Source organism: Bos indicus x Bos taurus, chromosome 12, assembly GCF_003369695.1.
Source record: "Bos indicus x Bos taurus breed Angus x Brahman F1 hybrid chromosome 12, Bos_hybrid_MaternalHap_v2.0, whole genome shotgun sequence".
Taxonomy (NCBI): domain Eukaryota; kingdom Metazoa; phylum Chordata; class Mammalia; order Artiodactyla; family Bovidae; genus Bos; species Bos indicus x Bos taurus.
In genome coordinates this window covers 75,022,912-75,043,765 of record NC_040087.1, presented here as the reverse complement: position 1 = coordinate 75,043,765, position 20,854 = coordinate 75,022,912, and the positions used below count along the sequence as shown (strand labels likewise).

Sequence of the window (20,854 nt, the reverse complement as noted above, 5' to 3'; positions counted from 1 at the left end):
TGGAGGGTCTGGGGACAAAAGCCAGTGATGTCCCCAGCCCTGCTGGACATCTGCACCTGTGCAGGTGGACGCCCGGGTAGGGGGATGGGCAGGAAAGACTGCGAGCTGGAGCCTGTGCGAAGCACTGCAGACAGAAGTGCCAACGTTGGCACTTCTCCGGAACCTTCGGCTGCTCCCCTCCCCGCTTTATAAAAATTCCCTATAACCAACAATAACAGCCACAATAAAAAATAAAAATAAAAGAAAAACCAATTTCTCTAAAACGCTGCCAGAGTCTAAGCCTCCCCATCTATTTTTATTGTTTGCACAGAGTTCCGTGCCATAAATGCTTGCGGCGTTGGCACAGTAATTAAAATGCCAGCACGGCCAAGGAAACCGATTAAATGCAAAAATGCCAGCTCACTAGACGGAGGGGGAAGAATTGCCCTGGGCGGAAATCAGGTCTATTTTTAGGAGGTTTTAGGTGCTAGGTGACCGGAGAGGAGCGTGGATGTCTAGTCTAAGCAAGGGCACCCTTCCGTGGGAGGGTCACAAGGGGAGCTGGTAAACAGGGAGAACTCAGGGGCTATCCCGAGGGGGTGGGACACTTTTAAACCTCGACAATAACGGTGACTCCACAAGTCCTTTAGACATTGTAGGCTCTCAGCTAGTGTGGATGGATGGTATATATAAACAGATGGAAAGATAGTTGGATGGACTGATGGTGAAAGATGGCTGGATGGACAGGCAACCTGCCTTCTTCAGCGGGTAAAGAATTCGCCTGCAATGCACGAGATGCAGGTTTGATCCCTCGGTTGGGAAGAACCCCTGGAGAAGGAAATGGCAACCCATTCCAGTATTCTTGCCTGGGAAATCCCATGGACAGAGGTCGCAGAGTTAGACATGACTTAGAGATTAAACAACAAGCTTAGTTATTAGTTAAGGTTGTTAGACAGGCTTTGGAGGTTGAGCTACAGGAAGATTGCTTTAAAACGTTAACTACAAATGTATTCAGGCTTTCCTGGCGGCTCAGACAGTAAAGAAGCCACCTGTAATGCAGGACACCCAGGTTTGATCCCTGGGTTGGAAAGATCCCCTGGAGAAGGGAATGAAGGTTGTGGTTCAGTCACTGAGTCGTGTCTGACCCATGGACGCAGTCTTTGCAACCCCGTGGACTGCAGCACTCCAGGCTTCCCTGTCCTTCACCATCTCCTGCAGTTTGCTCAAACTCATGTCCATTGAGTCAGTGATGCCATCCAACCATCTCATCCTCTGTAACCCCCTTCTCTTCCTGCCCTCATTCTTTCCCAGCATCACAGTCTTTCCCAGGGTGTCAGCTCTTCACATCAAGTAGTCAACTTCAGCATCAGTCCTTCCAATGCATATTCAGGGTTGATTTGTCTACCTATCCCAGTATTCTTGCCTGGGGAATTCCATGGACACAGGAGCCTGGCGGGCTACAGTCCATGGGGTTGCAGAGTCAGACACAACTGAGTGACTCACACACACAGAGATGTATTCATATTTGAAAGATAAATTGTGTGAGTTAAAATGTTCCATTTTTAAAGGAATTACTAATGGATTCGAGCAAAAGGCAAAAATGAAATTTCAGACCTAAGAGGTGGGAAGATTTCAAACAAGAGGCAGACTATGGTTCACTGTCCCGACATTTTGGGAGACCTTCACTCTTTGGTGTCAGTTAGATATCACTTACGGAGAAGACAATGGCACCCACTCCAGCACTCTTGCCTGGAAAAACATGGACGGAGGAGCCTGGTGGGCTGCAGTCCATGGGGTTGCTAGGAGTCAGACACGACTGAGCGCTTCACTTTCACTTTTCACTTTCATGCATTGGAGAAGGAAATGGCAACCCACTCCAGTGTTCTTGCCTGGAGAATCCCAGGGACGGGGGAGCCTGGTGGGCTGCCGTCTATGGGGTCGCGCAGAGTCGGACACGACTGAAGCAACTTAGCTTGCAGATATCACTTAATGGTCAAAAATATATTTACCTTATAAACTGACTGAAAGTCACAGAATTGCCTGGAATTCCTACATAGCTCTGAATCCAATATTTCTGTCGAAGAAGCCAAAACAACTGACTACCAGTGAAATGCTCAGTCAACCAATGTTTGTCTACACAGCTTTTTTCAAATGACTCATAGAGAATACCTGTTGTTCTGGTTACAACACAGAGCTTTGGGAAAGTACTGAACTGGATTTTCTTTTACGCCGCCAAATAAAATTATCCAGAGGAGGCAGGAGTTCCCCCAAGGCTGTGCTATATGCAGATTCGAATCACAGGTGGGGATCACAGTCTGAGTTATCTTCCCAGGGGAGCCCCGCCCCACCTCCCCTCCCCCACCAGCAGCTTACCTTCATCCCCTGAATGTTCTTCAGCATTACATCTCCGATTCTTTGGTAATCTCCTCTGATGTGGGCATTCGAGCGGCCTTCCCTGGGAGCAAAGGGTTGGAAACCAAAGCGTTAGCAGTGACAACATGACGGATCAACGTGCCAGCCCCAGGTGACAAACCATCAACCTTCACGTCTTCCAATCTGCTGACCTATCTCTACTTTCCTTTCTCTGTCTCACAGGACATCGGCGCTAGGAGACTTCAAAATGACCCCAGTCCTCCTGCAGACAAAGAAGTCCACTTGTGCTCTGCAAGTGGCAGGGAAGAGCCACATCTGTTCACTTTAATTTGATCTCATTTTACATTTCTTTTTCCATCCACGCTTGGGTGATTTTCTCAGCGTTAGAACAACGAGGAGATGACTTGCAGGAACAAGCTCATGAAACTGATTCCTTCTCACAGACAGGGACTAACAGACACTTGTAAGAAGCCAGGCTTAGCCTCAAAAATCAAGGTTTCTGCTCCCAAGAGTCCTTACCTGAAGCAGACAAAGGGCTGTGTGAAAAGCCCTTGGCAAGAGAAAAATATAACTGAGGGCGTGCAGGAGACCCCCTTACAGAGGTGGCTATGTGAAGAACGACCCAGAAGAGGGCAGGATGGGGTCCCAGGTATTCAGATGGGTCAGGGGTCCCCCGGACATGCTGGGTGGTGGAAGACAAAGACATGGGTGTTTTGAATGGAGCATGTGGGTATATATATTAATTTCTCTTTGGCTCTAGGCTGTATCCAATATTGATAATCTAGGGGCTTAAACAGCAGTGAGTAAAGAAATATTATTAATAATAATGGCAGCTTCAGTTACTGAGCACTGACCACACAGTGCTGAGCATATTACAGGCACCGACCAGTCACTGAATCCTCTTGGCAGCCTTGTGACCAGGTACCACCATCACCCTCTTTAAACAGCTAAATACTGAGGCACAAAGAAACCAAGCAACATGTCTAATGTCAGTGATCAGAAGGCTGGAGCTTGGACCTGAGCCCAGGAACCCAGCCTATACACTTCTAGCCACCATACCTGTGCATATCTGCCAATTAACCCGCTGAATCTCCCAGAGAAAATTAAAACATGATTTTTCAACAACGAACCTGGCTAATATCTTCAACTGTTCAGGATAGCCAGAAGCCAATTTAAGGAAAAGGGACAAACTAAAAATGAAAAAAAGGTAAAAATCTGGGCAGGGAGGTGAGACGTGCTCAGGGTGGAGGAAAATACCCACACCCTGAGTGTGGAGGACAGTAATTCACACCCACAGGCGCTGCTGCCCGAAGCCTCCAGCACCGGGAGGGATGATCCCCTCCTCTCGGCATTAGGAGCTTTCCAGAACTACCTGCTCAACCTCACACACAGCAAGGCTCTCAGGATGGGAGAGGAGGGCAGGGAGGAAGGGACTGAGCGAGGCTTTCCAGGTGGTACTAGTGGTAAAGAGCCCACCTGCCAATGCCCGAGATGTAGGAGATGCGGGTTCGATCCCTGGGCTGGGAAGATCCCCTGGAGGAGGGCATGGCAAGCCACTCCAGTATTCCTGCCTGGAACATCCAATGGACTGAGGAGCCGGCTGGGCTGCAGTCCATGGGGTCACAGAGTCGGACTCGACTGAAGGGACTTAGCACTGAAGGGGATAGAAACGTCGGAGCAGACAAACAGGAAGACTGGCTCCTCTCCCAGCTCCCCTCCCCCGACACCAAGCAGTGACAACGCCACGTACTCCACCGTTTATAACTGAGCGTAGACTGGGAATTACATCTCAGCAGAGACAAGCAGCCAGACCCATCAGGGCATTAAAGCTTCTATAAAATAAAAGCAGTGAGGGTGCCCACGATGTTCCCAGCCCCTGCCAGGGTCTTCTACGGCTGTCTTTCTCTTTTTCATTTAATATTTACTGGAATATAGTTGCTTTACAATTCTGTTAGTTTCTACTGTACACCAAAATAAATCAGTTACACGTAGGAACATATCCCCCCTTTTTTTTCTTGGACTTCCTTCCCATTTAGGTCACCACACAGCACTGACCCGAGTTCCCTGTGCTCTGCAGTAGGTTCTTAGTGGTTACCTATTTATCCACAGTAGTGGGTTTATGTCAGCCCCAGTTTCCAATTCATCCCACCCTCTCTCTCTCTCCCCCTGGTGTCGAGGTACACTTGTTCTCTGCATCTGTGTCTGTCTCTGCTTTACCAATAAGTTCATCTGTATTGTTTTTCTAGAAGGGCTGTCGTCTTGTTAACCTATTCCATTCTTTTCCACCCCGATGCAGAATTCCTCAATCCTTCTGCTTCCTCTTAGCTGCCAAGACAAACAAGCTGGCCGATGGCCTCAATTACTATGCACTTCTCTTCTGATTAAGGCATGGCGTCTCTTCTCGCCGCTGCCTGAAATGGCTCTGTGCAACACTGCCGCTGACCTCTGAGTTACCTAATCCACCAAGGAAGTACTGCCACTCCTGCTCCTGGTCACCCACTCGCGGCTGGTTGGTCCCAAATGCCCTGGCCCTGCTCTCTGGTTTCTCTCCAGGTGACATCTTCAGTCCTGTTTGCCAAGCCCTCCTCTTCAGGCCATTTCTAATCTGTTTCTGTGTTTTGAGAACCCATCCCTGGCTATCTTCTCTCTCTTCATTTCTACCTCTCCCTAAGCAAGCCTTTCTAGTCTCCATGGTTTCAACTCACGATGCCACATCTAACCTCAATGAACTATGTAGTTACTGACCCAGGCCCTGTATTTTATGACTTTCAGAGGTTGCTGCCTGAGTGACCTCATGGTGGTGGATATGAAGATGACACAGTGAATGTGGTGGCTTAGTCACTCAGTCGTGTCCGACTCTTGCGACCCCATGGACTGTAGCTCGCCAAGCTCCTCTGTCCATGGGCATTCTCCAGGCAAGAATATTGAAGCGGGTTGCCATTTCCTCCTCCAGGGGATCTTCCTGACCCAGGAATCTGCATTGCAGGCAGATTCTTTACCAACTAAGCTCCAAGGGAAGCCACCTCATAGGAATCTCAAACTCAAGAGATTCTGCACAGAGGTATTTATCTTGCTGCCAAAATCTCATCTCCTTCCTCCATTTTGTTCCTTAATGAAGCAACTGTCCTGCCTCAGCCTCAAGCCAGGAGCCTCAGTTATCCACACTGGTCTGCCTCCCTCATCCCCCCAAAGCAGCCTCAGTGGAGAACGCTCCAGCCTCTGACTTAGACTAGACTCTCCTGGTGGCTCAGATGGTAAAAAATCTGCCTGCTAATGCAGGAGACCCAGGTTCGATCCTGGACCAGGAAGATCCCTTGGAGAAGAGAATAGCTACCCACTCCAGTATTCTTGCTTGTTGAAACCCATGGACAGAGGAGCCTGGTGGGTTACAGTCCATGGAGTTGCTGGACATGACCGAGCAGCTGACACTTTCCCTTTCTCCTCCTGAGACAGCATTCAGCTCTCTGCTCATGATCAGAAATTATTCTACCCCATCAGCTACAGGGGTGTGGTATCTTTGGATCTTTGGTGAACGGTTCTTAATTGGGTCACAACAGAGATGTTTATCATTTGGCTATTCTGTGGATCCTGTGTGAGTGCGTGGTGAAGTTGTGAATTTACAGGTTGCTGCTTCTGCTTGCACACTTTGCGCAGGAAGGAGCTCCTGCCAGAAACGGAGGCTTCCTGGTGTTTAGAACCACCCAACCTCGCACCTTCAGCATCACGGCGAAGCTCTCTTAGGAGCTGGGAAATTCTCCTTCCCTCTCCACCACATCTGAACAACAAAGAAGGACCGAACTGCTGAACTAGAACAGCCTGGTTTCAATAAAGAGAGGGAAGACACAACTTATGCTTGATTTCCAGGTATGCAGCTATCATCTCGGAACCTAAGTCATGACCCCGAACTTCCAAATGGGCGTGCCACTTGGCAATGCACATGAGACAGGTCCTCAGTTCATCCAAAGGACATCATCTAGATATTTTAGTGAGAATGCTCTGGACTGGGCGGGCGGAGAATTGGGGGTGTCGGCTCCCACTGGTAGTGAACAATCTTCTGTCTCTCACAGACAGCATCCTGACCCACGGAAAACCAGGAGCAGTGGAGCAGGCAGGGAGGAGGGGCAGGGAGTGGTGATGGAGGCCAAGCTGGATTGACTTCACTTCCTTTCTTCCTTTACCAACTCTTTATCAAAAGAGAAGTGCACTGATGCTAAAACCCAGACGCCAAGGGGGACCTTCCTTCCTGCTTTGGCTGGCCAGCAGAACCTTATCTGTCTCCCTCGGTCTTCAGAGTCTTTATTTCATTTGGGAAACTGCTCTGGGATGGCATCACGGATCCTCTGTGCCCAGTCAATCCACTGAGCAGGGGCAGACTGAGGCCACGCGATGAAACCAGGCTGGCACTCAGCAGGGGTGGAACATGGAGTCAGTCCTCAGGAAAGGGGGAGAGACCTGTGCCCCGGCTGCTCCATAGAGAATTACCATCACGCTTACGCTTCCTCTGCATGTGAACGCCAGTGAACCCACAAGTCCAGTGCACTGGCCTTATTGTAAAGAGCTAAAAGCTCACTTGATTATGGAGAACATGGAAAAGTAATTACAGCTTTTCCGGAACAGCCTCTGGATGTTAACCTCACAAGAAAAGGGTCCTTGTTGGGAAGGTGGGGCCGTGTATTCACTGTCTGGCTAATTACTGTGCAACAATGCAGCGGAAAATTCTTTTGACAATTTCGCACTGGAAACCCATGTACCAAGAAGCCTCCCAGATGCTGAATTCTGACCTGTGCACCATGATTAACGTGCTCCAGGGCACAACTAAGTGTTGTCTCAGCACAAGGTTGAACACACACACACACACACACACACACGCAGAATCTCTGACTCTTCCAGACCCTCTGTAAACGTTTCATTCACCACTACAGACAGACCAAGGCTCCACCCTTTCCTCCCTCTCACAACAAAGCAAAGACTCAGCTCATTAGATTAAAACATAAAAGCAAAACCACATATCTTGGAGCTAAAAGGGCTGACTTTTTAAACTCAGCTCTGGGCCGGGGGTACTCTCTGACTCCAAGAAAACAGATTTAACTTTGTGAATTTTTAGGCCTCATTTGCAAAACAAACATCATGCCCTAATTCTTACCATTCCTTGTGGTTCCTATGATTCTAAGTGGGGGGAAGAAAAGAGGCTGTAATTGTGTGTGTGTGTGTGTGTGTGTGTGTGTATCTGTGCTGTTATTGTGCTAAACTGCTTTAGTTGTGTCTGACTCTGTTCGACGCTATGGACTGTAGCCCGCCAGGCGTCTCTCTCCATGGGATTTTCCCGGCAAGAATACTGGAGTGGGTTGTCACGCCCTCCTCCAGGGGACCTCTTGCATTGGCAGGCGGGTTCTTTATCTTAGCACCATCTGGGAAGCTATGCATCTATGTATCTGTATGTCTATGTGTATCTAAATAAAAGAATATGTAAGTGAGCAAATGAGTAAAGACAAATCTTCCACTAATATGTAGGGCAGGAAGGGCAGCTGGGTTCAAAAAGCAACAAATTAGCCAGAGTAATAGATTTCATATGTGTGTGTGTGTATATATTAGCTGCATGTAATAGATGTGGATTTCAATATTCTTTGATGAATTTCAATAGCCTTTGAAATCCCTGGAGGAGAAACCTCATGAATGTGAACTAATTCACACTGCCACTTGCAGGGAAGGCATTTGTGAGGCGTTCCTGCTGGGCTGGGGGACACTATTTGCCCCCGGTAGCGACAGGTACGCGACCATCCTGTCCTCTGGCTCAGGTAGACACAGCAGCCTCAAGCCCTCAGCTACCTTGTGCTTGTCAGCTATGCACACATTATAGATTTGCCTGAAGCTATAGCTTTTCTTCTTCCAAGTTTACCAGGTCCAGTTCAATATGAGGCACGAGAGTTACAGCCCACTCACAGGCAGGCTTGATAGCACCAGATGAGAGCTGGGTTTGGCTCTGTTGACGGCCATGCATTAAAACAGAGCACAATAGAAGGGCATTTTCAAACTCATCAGCGGCCTGCGTTCCAGCAGAAATCCACCTGCAATTGGGAAAATCATTTCCATTTTTCTAAACAAACAAACAAAAAGGTAGCCTGCTCTTCAAGCACAGTGGGCTACAAAGACAGGAGCAAGGCAGACAATTCAAGAAAAATAGCTCCTGCATATGCTTGGGAACAGGCAACTTTACTCCCGTGTTCAAAGGAAACAATCACCAGCCACCACTGGCCCCCCAGGGGGAGGGAGCGAAGCTTAGTCTGGGCAGGACACAGTGGGAAGATCCCAGCATCCTTAAAGTGATTTTCTTGCCTTTGAAACAAAGATGAAATTTTAAATTAACTTATATTAAAAAGTGTATTGCCCCCCATTGTATATCCATGATCCATATCTTGCCCTAACTTTCTTCCACTGTGTATTCTTCCAAGCTTTTTTCCAGGTAGATCACACTGCCTTGTCTCCAGTGAGTTTCATGGTTTAATTTGAAAGTAATGATTTTAAACCTTTTTTGCACAACCTTCTTTTAAAAGCCAGTGAAAATATTTTCAAACAAAAGCTTTTACACAAGAGAAGTAGATCTGCCTGAAGCAGGGGAACAGATTTGAGTCCTGCGTTTTGAATACAACCTCAGTGACTCTGGACAGCTTCCCTGGTGGGAAGCACTAACGGTATTTTATTTTTAATATTAACATGCTGCAGACTTTGCATGTGAATACAGATTTTCTAAGTGTAAAAGCACGGTCCATCATCATTTGCCAGGCGCCTTTCTGCTTTGAGCCTTTGAAACACAACAACAAACTAAATCATCTTTACAATTTACCCCAGAGGAAACCAAGACATTTTTATGAATTTGTTTCCTAAGTATTTTGAGCAAGTGTTGTGTGGTGGGCCCTGTGTTTGGTGTAATGAGTACTATTCGTTCTTTTTAATACAATTTTTAAAGGTTACAACCCACTCACAGTTACTACAAGACATTGGCTCCAGTCCCCATATTGTACAATATATTCCTGCGGCCGATCTTATACCCAATAGTTTGTACCTCTCGATGCTGTGAGAAAGCACTTTCTATGATGATGGAAATGTGTTTTATGCCTGCTGCCCTAAACGCAGCCACTAGTCACATGGGTCTAATAACACTTGAAATGTGGCTTGTGTTACTGAGAAACTGAATTTTTAAATTATTTTAAACTGCTCCAAGTAGCTAGTGGCTACCATATGGGACAGTCCACTTTCGATGTCTTCACTTATCCTTATCTTGTATTGTTTTCTACTTGTTAACTGTCTCAAAATCTTTGTGGAAGATGAAGCATAAAAGAATTTAAGTGAAATGAAGTGAAGTGAAAGTCGCTCAGTCATGTCCGACTCTTTGCGACCCCATGGACTGTCCATGGAATTCTCCAGGCCAGAATACTGGAGTGGGTAGCCTTTCCCTTCTCCAGAGAATCTTCCCAACCCAAGAATCGAACAGGGGTCTCTGGCATTGCAGGTGGATTCTTTACCAGCTGAGCCACAAGGGAAGCCCAAGAACACCGGAGTGGGTAGCCTATCCCTTCTCCAGGGAATCTTTATGACCCAGGAATCGACCCGGGGTCTCCTGCATTGCAGGCAGATTTCTCCTGATAACTGAGTTATCAGGGAAGCCCTAAATAAAAATGAGCCTTAACAAGAGTTGTGATGCAGTTTACCAACGAGAAACCATTAATTTGTTCTAACAGGCACGCATCACCTGGACTTCCACCCGAAACTCTGAGACCCAGGAGCAGGTCCGCCTGGAGGAAACCACAGTCTTGGCAGATGCATCAGCATCTGCATCAGACTCGTGCATCAGCAGCTGAGATTCTAGGTGAGCCAGGATGGGCGGGTGACACAGGAAGGTTAGTAAACGTCTCGGGAATTCAGAGAAGGAAAGATGGAGGTTGGTGGAGGACGGAGGGAGGGAGGAGTCATAGCTTACTGAGCTGGGCTAAGTCAATTTTACAGGTGGAAAATCAATGCGGTTCATCGACCCTGCTGGATTCGAGAATGACTTGGGGATTTCTGACATGCAGGGTCGACACCCTAACTTCCTCTTCAGGACAAAAAACTCATTACGGCTGGAGCTGCAGAAGCATGGCGAGCCTGTGAGGCAGTGGGATCCCTCGTCACACGAGAACGTTCGTTCCACGAGACAAGGCAGCACAGCTGATTTTACTCTAAATGAGCAAAGTTGTCATTGCCGGTGGTAAATGCACTATGGCAACGACAGGAGCTGGCGAACGAAAGAATTAATCCAACCATGAACAAAGTGTGTGAGGCAGGACTAATTCCCCCATGAAATAATTACAGGGCTTCTCTGCAGTCAACCTTTACAAATATTTTGATCTTGGGCGACAACAAAAATAACATGGAAATCAGATCCTTTCCTTTATGTGGATGTGGGAAACAGTCCACAGTCATCAACTTCGGGGGGAACAAAGATTTCATGTCATATAAACGACCTGCGTGGCAGAGTCAGCCAGCACGTTACGGTGTGGCAGGAACCACTTGCCACTGGCCACCTCTCAAAAGGATGGTGGCCAGGGTCCGGTCCATCCTCGGGGATCCAGAGATGAAGTGTGGGGAGGCGGACTCTTGGGGTTGAGAAGAGAGGCCGGGGGTGGGGGGGCGTGTCTGCGTGTATGGTACACGTGTGCTCCTGACTCAACCAACCACAACAGGACACTGTGAGAAACTGCCCTGGCTGGAGGGCGAGCGAGCGACCTTTGGGGGTGGTGGCCACAGAACGAGGAAAATGAACAGTGCCTCTTCCCGCCCTGTTGCAGGAGCCGCCGGCGCACACCAAGCTCCTGACAACAGGCTGTCCGGTCACCAGGCTCCTGACGACCCCAAGCTCAAGCACAGGCCAGAGAAGACATGGAGTTTATTAACGTCAAAGGTCTCCACCTCGGGATCAAAGTGTCTGACCAGCCGGGATCATCGCCTACCACACCCCTCACTGGGTCACTTAAGAAAGGTAAAAAAAAAAAAAAAAAAAGCCTGTTTCTACTTTCCCACCTGTTTAAAACAAAGCCCATGGACCTCACAGAGCAGTAGGGCAGTCAAGGGAAATAACAATGGGAGCTGAAAAGCACCTCCAAGAATGAGGAAGCTGTTGAGAATTGAAACTGCATTGTGACGTCTGCCTTCAGGTGGCAACGCACCTGGACAGGTAACCCCCGCCCAGGCCAGCTGCATTCTGAACCCCCAAGCTCTGCTGGGAGTAAAATGGTACTCTTAGCTTCAAACTGAGGTCTTAACATTCAACTTAACGTCTCAAGGCCTGGCCGTGAATGCTGACTGGGTCAGAATGGAGGCAGTTCAATCAGCCAACACCTGTCACGTAAGGCTCACCTGCCTGCCTCTCAGGTTCCCATGAGCTAATTCAGGAAAGCCCTTGGGGGCGCCCACAGAGAACCCACAGACATGGTGACCTTTGTGTGCAAAGCACTGTTTTGAAGTCTCGTCTTCTTCTGCATCAGATTCCCTATGATTTTGTTTTTTTCTATTTTTTAAAAAATTGTGGCTAAAGACTGTTGGCAAAGAGATATCTCTGCCAACAAAGGTGTGAATAGTCATAGTTTTTCCAGTAGTCATGTACCGATGTGAGAGGTGGACCATCAAGAAGGCTGAGCACCGAAGAACTGATGCTTTTGAACTGTGGTGCTGGAGAAGACTCTTGAGTCCCTTGGACAGCAAGGAGACCAAATCAGTCAATCCTAAAGGAAATCAACCCTGAATATTCATTGGAAGGACTGATGCATGCTGAAGCTCTAATAACGTTGGCCACCTGATGCAAAAAGCCGACTCAATGGAAAAGACTCTGATGCAGGGAAAGATGGAGGGTATGATGAGAAGGGGGCGACAGAGCATGAGACGGTTGGATGGCATCATCAACTCAACAGACATGAGTTGGAGCAAACTCTAAGAGATAGTGAAGGACAGGGTAGCCTGGCATGCCTGTCCATGGAGTAGCAAAGAGTCAGACACAACTTACTGACTGAACAACAACAAAAGATCCCTTGGAGGAGGAAATGGCAACCCACTCCAGTTTCTTGCCTGGAAAATGCCATGGACAGAGGAGCCTGGGGGACTATGGTCCATGGGGTCGCAAAGAGTCGGATACGACTGGGTGACTTACAGTTTCTTTTTTCACTATAAAACCTACTATATACCACCATAACCATTTTGCAAGTGTTCAGTTCAATGGCAATCACATTGTTTTCTTGAACCCAGCTGATCCTTCTTGGAAGCTGTGTGCCCAGAGCCTACCCATGCCTCCTTGCATGCCCCTCCCTGGGTCCCAGTTCCCCACCAGCCGAGTTCCATCCCCGGCAGAACCTGGGGCGGGGCTGTGTCCATCTCTGGGGAATGACTTGGCCTAGTCTGTGCCCAGCACCTGCCAGTCATTTTAGGGCTGGAATGTGGGGCTCCTGCCCAAAGGCCAAAGATCTTCAGTGGCTTTCTCTGAACTCGTTTGAACAGCTGAGTAAAACGTCCTCACTTTCAAAAGAAAAAGCACAATGTGTGTTTTCAGAAGTCACCGAAACTGTTTCCTTGTTTTTGAAGAAACGGGGTAACTTGGGCTTGGGCCTGAATGAAACGGGCCAGCCTCTTCTACCAGCATTGACTTGGGAGAATGCACCATTTGGACAGGAACAGGTGTGTTTGCTGAACCAGGCTCCAGCCTAATCATACAGGAAAACATCCTGGTACTTTTTCTGCCTTATGATTTCCCACTGCTGATGTAAGTATATGACAGCGTAACTTAGGGCAGCAAAGAAAAGCACAGTGGTGGTGACATTTAAGCCCCAAATCTGGGGGACCTTGAGGTACATGGTAAACTTTAGATTTCCATTAACAATAATTAAAAATACTATCACTGGTTAAAGTTTGGAGTTTAGTTAATAACGTAGTGTTAGAAGAGAAAGGACAGGCCCAAAATGGAGTCACTTGAGCTAAAGCCAAGACTTAGTACCTAACCATTGATCTCTCCACAGTCACAACCTCCCCCAGGAAGGTCATCCTAACCAGTCAGCCACTGGTCAGTACCAATGAAGTCATTGGTCACATGGGCCCTCTTGATCCCCAAAGGAAGATGAGGTCATCTGCCACACAGACCCCTGCTGTCCCCCAGGTAGGGTCCCTACATCTGAAATAACGTGGTTTATTCCGTGTTTTGCTTGTAAAGTTAAAAGTGTTAGTTTTCTAACACTAGTTAGTTAACTAAAGTCATGCCCAACTTTTTTGTGACCCCATGGACTGTAGCCCACCAGGCTCTCTGTCCATGGAATTCCAGGCAAGAATACTGGAGTGGGTCGCCATGCCCTCCTCCAGGGCATCTTCCCGACCCAGGGATGGAACCCAGGTCTCCTGCACTGGCAGGCAGGTTCTTACTGTTCGAGTCACCAGGGAAGCCTTTCCGTTTCTGGAGCTCCTCCCTCCTTGCCACCTAGGACACTGCCCATTCATGAATCATTCAGTAGAGCCAATTAGACCTTTCAATTTTACTTGCTCAGATTTTGCTTTTTAACAGAACCAACACTGGTTTCTTAGGTTTGAGGAACGTGCCCAGTGATGTAAGAAGCTGACATCAAGGGGAGGGTCTGGAAAAGGAGTGTGCAGAAACTATTCTCATGGCAACTTTTCCCTAAATCTCAGATTTCAATTTATAGAAGTTTATATTAAAAGATGGTCAGCCTTTCCCCCTTCCTCTGTGGGGGACAGGACGCCAAGCCTTTTACAGACCCTGTCTCATTTACTTGGTGTAACATCCCGGTGAGGTGGAGGCCACATCTCGTCTTATAGGTGAGGAAATGAGGCTGTAGACTGCTGGACGTGGATCTCAGGTGTTGGTGTGATGAAGGATGCAGACACTGCCAGCCCACTCCACGTGGGCCAGGCCGTGTCTCCCATCTCAGAATATCCACACACACACACACACACACACGGTCTGTCAATAACCCAGAGCAACCTCCTTTCTTAATAAAGGATCCCTTTATTAAGGGATCCCTTATGTGATCCCTTCTTCTCATTGAACATATTTGCTCATGGCCTGCTTCTTCTGTGCAGGCATTAATGGCCCACATGTCCTCCAAGACAGAACTAGCCAGGGATGCCCTCATTGGACATGGCCCATTCAGCCACGAGAGGGCCTGCCCCCTCCCCTGAGACTGCAAGTCTCCAGCAAACGAAGCCTGGCACATGCTCACTCATCCATGCATTCATTCATTGCTTATAGAAGAAACAGAGTTATAAGTAAAATGCAAACCAAAGAATCATAGGGTCACTGGTTTCTCAGACACTGCACATGAATTATTCCAGGAAAATCATTCATCAGTCATCTCAAAAGCACTGAAAAAGTCCAAATTTCTGGATCTCACCCCAACATTCTGATAAAGGAGGGCTGGGTACAATGTAGCAATTTATAGTTTTTCAAAACTCCACTGGCCCACCAACCCCAAGTGACCCTAATGCCCTGCCAGGTTTGGGGTTTTGTCAAATAGATAAGTAGCTTCTGGAAATGGGCAACCTCAGCTCAAGAAACACCGAGGTGGAGGAGCCAACTGCCTTGGAAGGCAGCCTGTCATCGCTAAGCTGCACCTGCTGTGAAACCCTTTTCTATGCTCAGACACAAGGTACCTCTTCGGAAACTCACTCCTTTGTTTAAATTTTGTCCTCTGGTACAACTAAGATGATGCTGACACCCTCTTTCATACAACCAGCCTGAAAAGGGCCATCTTCTTTTCCAAAATCTTCTCTTTGAGGCCAAATGCCCATACTTCCAACATTTTTTTTTTTTTTAATGAAACGCATTCTATTAGCCCATTTCAAACATGACACTCAGAACTGGGTACAGTATTCTGAGGGAGCTCTGAGCCTTGAAGATCCAAGGGGCAATCCTTGGTCTCTTCCTAATGAGGCACATTCTATGGAAGAGGTTCACGACCTTGGCTGCACATTGGAATAATTACCTAGGAAGCTTTAGGAACTACTGACACTTACATTCTACCTCTCAGGGATTCTGATACGGCTGTCTGGTGTTCTGCGCCTGGTTATCAAGATACTTTTTTTCCTTAAATGTTCCAGGTGATTTTAATGAGCAGCTGATGTTGAGAGCCACAGATAGAACCGACATTGATCTCTCTCTCTCTCTCTCTCTCTCTCTCTCTCTCTCTCTCATTCTGTTGGCTCACATTTAACTCATTCACACTCAGCCTTCTGCCATGAATTCCTGCCGAGCCAGGTCATTTTCATCATGCACTCAAGGAACTGATTAGCTGAACTGAACGGCACACTTGGACACTGACTCCCGATAAACGTCATCAGTATGCTGCGGGTCCATTGTTGAAAAGATGCTGAAGGTCAAGTTGATGGAGCTGCATGTTGACTGTGTGTGCTCTCTCTCTAGCCTTGAGTCTTTAACACGCTTCTGGCATCCTCACGGAAAACATGAATAAAATTATAGACCTTTGAAAGACACACTACTGAAAATTCTCTGGGGAAATAAATGATAGCAGGTGCTTTTTAAAGCTGCTGGACACTCTTTCACAGATAAAGGCTAAAGATGTATGATCATGGATAAACCCAAGAGCGTGGCAGTCCTTCTAAAATGAAATGTGTTTCGTACAGCTCGGCAAAGTTCTCTGGTGGCAGTGTCAGTACTGAGAAGTGTCAGTAGTTACAAGTGAGAAGATCCCTGCCCCTCCATCCGGACGGGGTCATCCTTCCCTCCTCACTCTGGACACTGGGAATCAGGACATGCCCACAGATCCTCCCCTCTTGTGGTCAAGGACCACCCTTCAAGTTTCCAGCCCAGTCAGGGCCAAGCGAGATAAAAGCGCCAGAACAGGTTGCTGCAGGCACACCAAGACCTCAGAAGTGACTCAGCAACCCAGGGTTCATGACACTGTCATTAAAATAAATGAGCATTACAGTTTTTGCTCCCTCCCCTCCCCAACCCCAGATTTTGCTTGGGTGCCTATGGGTTGGCGCCTGCACACTCAGGGGCAAGTTATATAACCCAAAGCTGTAAACAACTTGTCAGTCAAAGGACGCAGGACACAGGGAGGGACCACTAAGCTAAAAACCCAACCCTACCCCCATCGTAGGCTTCTCAGGAGGTGCAGTGGTAAAGAATCTGCCTGCCAGGGCAGAAGACGTGGGGTCCATCCCTAGGTGGGGAAGATCCCTGGAGGAGGGCATGGCAACCCACTCCAGCATTCTTTTCTAGGAATTCTCATGGACAGAGGAGCCTGGAGGGCCACAGTCCTTGGGATCGCCAAGAGTCAGACATGACTGAGCACACACACACACCCCCACTGTGGGACTGCTCTGGTTTCCAGACAGCTCACACTCTTGTTTTCTCAGGAGCATACTTTCACTTTGCTTAATAAAAGTCTTGCTGCTGAAAACTGCTCTACGCCTCTTGTCTGAATTCTTTCCCATGAGGGGACAAGAACCGAGGCAACTACTGTTCTGCCAGTGGCAGCGAGTGAGCTGAAGCTGCCACACTGGGCTGCCAGGGCACTGCCAACTGAGGACAGCTCCTGTGTGTGACCTCCCCAACCTTATTTAAATCGACTGCTATGTGGACCAAACTGCCGTATGACACATCTCAAGATGCTCTGAGCTTACAGGACGTTTGTATGAACACGCATCTCACTGGCCAGAAAATGAACTGCTGGATTGGTTTCTCCAGAGCTAGAATGTCTTCAGCTTCACTACCAAAGCATCACTCAACTCTGCATGACTTGAGGAGGCAACATGGCAGAACACAACTGAAAGCTTCCCAGTCACTTTTGGGAACATAGAGTTAGATGCTACAGAGCATTTTTAAAAAATTTCTAAAAGTGGTATTTCTTTTATATTCATAGAACCAATCGAGAGTAAGAGTCTAAACTGGCACTTTCAGTCTCTTGTCATCTCCAGTGGAGCTGATTTTTATACCTGTTCTTCCTCAGTCCAAGCTGAGCTCTCCTGCCTGGGGCACGTGAGTAAAGCCTCCCACTTCCTTCTATCACAGCAAAGAAAGGTGCACTGAATTCTCTCCAGGTATAAGAAACATACAAAGTTGGATATCTGAGCACATTTGCTTCACAGCACAGGGAGTAGCTCTGTGAGCGTGTTAACCAGTGCCCGGATGCCCTACTTGGAATCCCCCAGGGTGGGACCACCTCATCCAGGTCTCCGGCTACAGTCACTAAAACACCCCTGAGAACACCTTGAACCAAACTCTCACCTGTAGTGAGGATGGACACAGTATGCAGTGGATAGAAAGCCTCTGCTATTATCTCCTGGCATTTTTCAGACGCATGCTTACTAGATAGTCAATTCCTCATGTGTCTATAGATGTCTTTAAAAAAAAAAAACCCGTAAGAATTTTCTGCAGAAGTTTCCATTTTGGGCCAAGGGACTTTGCATTCCACGGTACAGACGATTTCTCCTGATGTTTTGCATCCAGAGATTAATATTTTATATGGTACTTAATAAAACAGACTTAATATTTTTATCCAGCCTGCTCTTCCTGAGTATTTAGGTCAGTTCCAATCTTTTAATTCTGTCATGGATATCATTGCCATTTGTCATTTCACATATTAGAGAGCAACCTTAAGATAAATTCTTAGTAGTGGGAATCAAGGTAAAAATGTATGCATGTGTGGGGTACGGGGTTCTGTTTTTTTTTTTTGGCCATACCACACAGCAGGTGGGATCTTAGTTCCCCAACTAGGATCAGACTCTTGCCCCCTGCAGTAGAAGTGTGGAGTCTTAACTAAAAGACTGCCAGGGAAGTCCCTACGGGGTCTATTTTTCAAAGCACTCTTTATAAACACTGTGAAATATTACACTGAGAACAGCGTGAGACGGATGATACTTAAATGGCTATAAAGCAAGCACCAGTAAAATATTACCAACACACTAAACGTTCCTCTTCTGCCTCTACTCTTTATAATTCTCATCAACCTTCCAGAAGACATGACTGTATTCTGTGGGATTCATTTCATTATCGGAACAACATAAAAATAAAATGAGAAATAGAGAAAGAAAGAGGAGGGTGGTGGGGATGAGGCAGAACGGTCAGCCAGAATTGTACTCACCACAGGGCAAGTCGTTGCTCAATTTCCTTGAGAAAATTTGTATGAAATTTGTGCAAAGGTTCAAAATTCGGGAATATGAGACTTTTCAAGGTTTCGGCCATGGAGTCCTCTTTGCTCACTGTGCTCTGAAACCACTGGGAATAAAAAAGAGGGTGCATTTAGAGGCATAGAGGTGAAGAACCAAGGTCTGCAGCTCTTCGGAGGTACAGCCCACCACGCTTGGAGACATAAGGGCTCTCCTGCCGCATCTGTAGGATTTCAAGAGCATCAAGGGCTTTGAGGCTTTTCTGTTTTCCTTCCTTTCATTAGATGGAGTAAGAAGGACCATCTCTGCATTACCGCCTCCTGAAATTTGTTACCAAGTACCGTTGAAGCCAGGAGAAATCTCTGAAGTGAGCAGCTACTCAAATCAAAACTTCCATTATGGCCAACTCCTGGGTCACCCCTGATTTATGCCCCCGTACGCCCTCAGTTCAGTCCTGAAGAAACTTCTGTCGCTCTTCCTTTGTTGAGACGCTGAGCAGAAAGGTGGCTGAACCAAAGAGGTGATGCCTCTGCCAGCACGCTCACCACTCATCTCACCGAGCGAAGGCTGGGCTGGGCCCCACGAGGACTGCTGAGCGCCTGCTCTAGAGGCAGACACCAGACCGTTCCAATTGACCTGCAGTTGCCTAGCTCCTTTCCAGAATCCAGGGTCATAAAGACATCTGCCACCATGCTTTGAATTTGTTTCCAAGACTGAACAAGACGGATTAAAATGATAAAAGGCAGTCTTTGAGGCAGATTTTGCTGACATGGCTCAATTTATTATCAGAGATAATACGAGGTTTCCCTTTCACCACTGAGGTCTCTCTCAAGAAAAATATGAGGCAAAACACACAAAGTTCTGCATCAGTGCAGGCAGTACATTCAGTGAAACGTTTAACATTAAATTTCTCCACTTTAGAAACTTCCTTCCTTTGCACTTAAAAAATCACAATTATAAAACCTTTTTAGGGCATATTCCAAATTAAACATACCATTATTGCCTAATTTGTACAACTCAGGACTAAAATCCTTTTAACTGGAGTCGGAGAACCCGATATTTAATTAGATCCAGCTTGTCTCCTAAAGCTGAGTTTTAGTCAAGATAAATTATGTAATTTAACGCTTTAGGGGAAATGCTACGCATACCGAAGTGATGACTTCAAGATCCTTCAGATATGTCCTCTCAGTGGTGGAGACTTCTTTAGCAATGAAGTATGCTTTGTCAGTTGGGAATCTCTGCAAAATTCATAAAAAGAAAAAAGACACAATAATTTGAGCCTCAGTTTCTAAAACAGTCCTAGTTATAAGAAAGTCCTAACCAAAGTGATGCATTGCTAACTTACGATCTTTGGTTGGTTGGTATCAAGGCTAAATAAACTCTTATTCTCCTTTTTGTGCGAGAGGAACTAGAATAAAGAACGAGTTTCTATGATGAGAAAATTGTCTAGGAATGTTTCCTTCCAAGTAAATCCTACCGGCAGTGAAAGAACTCAAGTGAGTGTGTCAGTTACCACTGTTCATTCAAAACTGGGCGCCTGAAAATCTAATTAATTAGGATAGTATCAGAGTGATGCAGCCTTCAAGAAATGAATGAAAAAGAACCAGGGCAGCCTTTGTCCTGGGCATCATGGGCTGGTGGTATTGGTTTTTAGGAAGCAGAAGTTACGTTGCTCCTGGGAACATGAAAGTGGCTGATCTAAAGGGCCAGGGTGGCAGCAGGCAGAGTCCCTGTTAGGGGGGCGGGTGGCACTGCCTTAGCGAGGTCTACCATTGGTTTTGCTTCTCTTTAAACAGTCAGGAAAAGGAAACCAATCCCCTGTTGTTGCCCATCCCGCTTACTTCCTACAGGAGTCCACCCCATTCCACCTCTGGGGATACACATGAAGCAGAGATGAGACCAGATACTTCCCACAGGAGTCCACCCCATTCCACCTCTGGGGATACACATGAAGCAGAGATGAGACCAGATACTTGTGCATCAGTGTTCCCAGAACATTAGGCAAAACAGCCAAATGGAGGAAACAACTCAACTGTCCATCAGGGGGTGGATGGATACACAAACTGTGGTACCCTCCAGACCACGGAAGACCAGCCAGCCTTAAAAAGAAGGAAATTCTGATGCAGGCTACAACATGCATAAACCTCGATGTTCTGCTCAAGGAAATAAGCCAGTCACCAAGGCACAGACACTGCATGATTCTACTTTATCGCTGTTGTTCTGTCACGAAGTCGTGTCTGACTCTGCGACTCCATGGACTATAGTCTGTCGGGCTCCTCTGTCCATGGGATTTCCCAGGCTAAGTGTACTAGGGTGGGTTGCTATTTCCTTCTCCAGGGGATCT

At 47.2% G+C, this 20,854-nt stretch overlaps 1 protein-coding gene across 1 annotated transcript in view; it reads right to left on the bottom strand.

The window, feature by feature from the left end:
- Positions 1-20,854, bottom strand: part of FARP1 (FERM, ARH/RhoGEF and pleckstrin domain protein 1) — a 308,381-nt gene that overhangs the window by 19,213 nt on the left and 268,314 nt on the right. The window contains exons 15-17 of the mRNA XM_027557856.1: positions 19,659-19,748; positions 18,486-18,619; positions 2,353-2,434 (exon numbers count right to left, since the gene is read on the bottom strand). Of these exons, the coding sequence (XP_027413657.1) occupies positions 2,353-2,434; positions 18,486-18,619; positions 19,659-19,748 (306 nt within the window). The remainder of the gene's footprint in view (positions 1-2,352; positions 2,435-18,485; positions 18,620-19,658; positions 19,749-20,854) is intronic.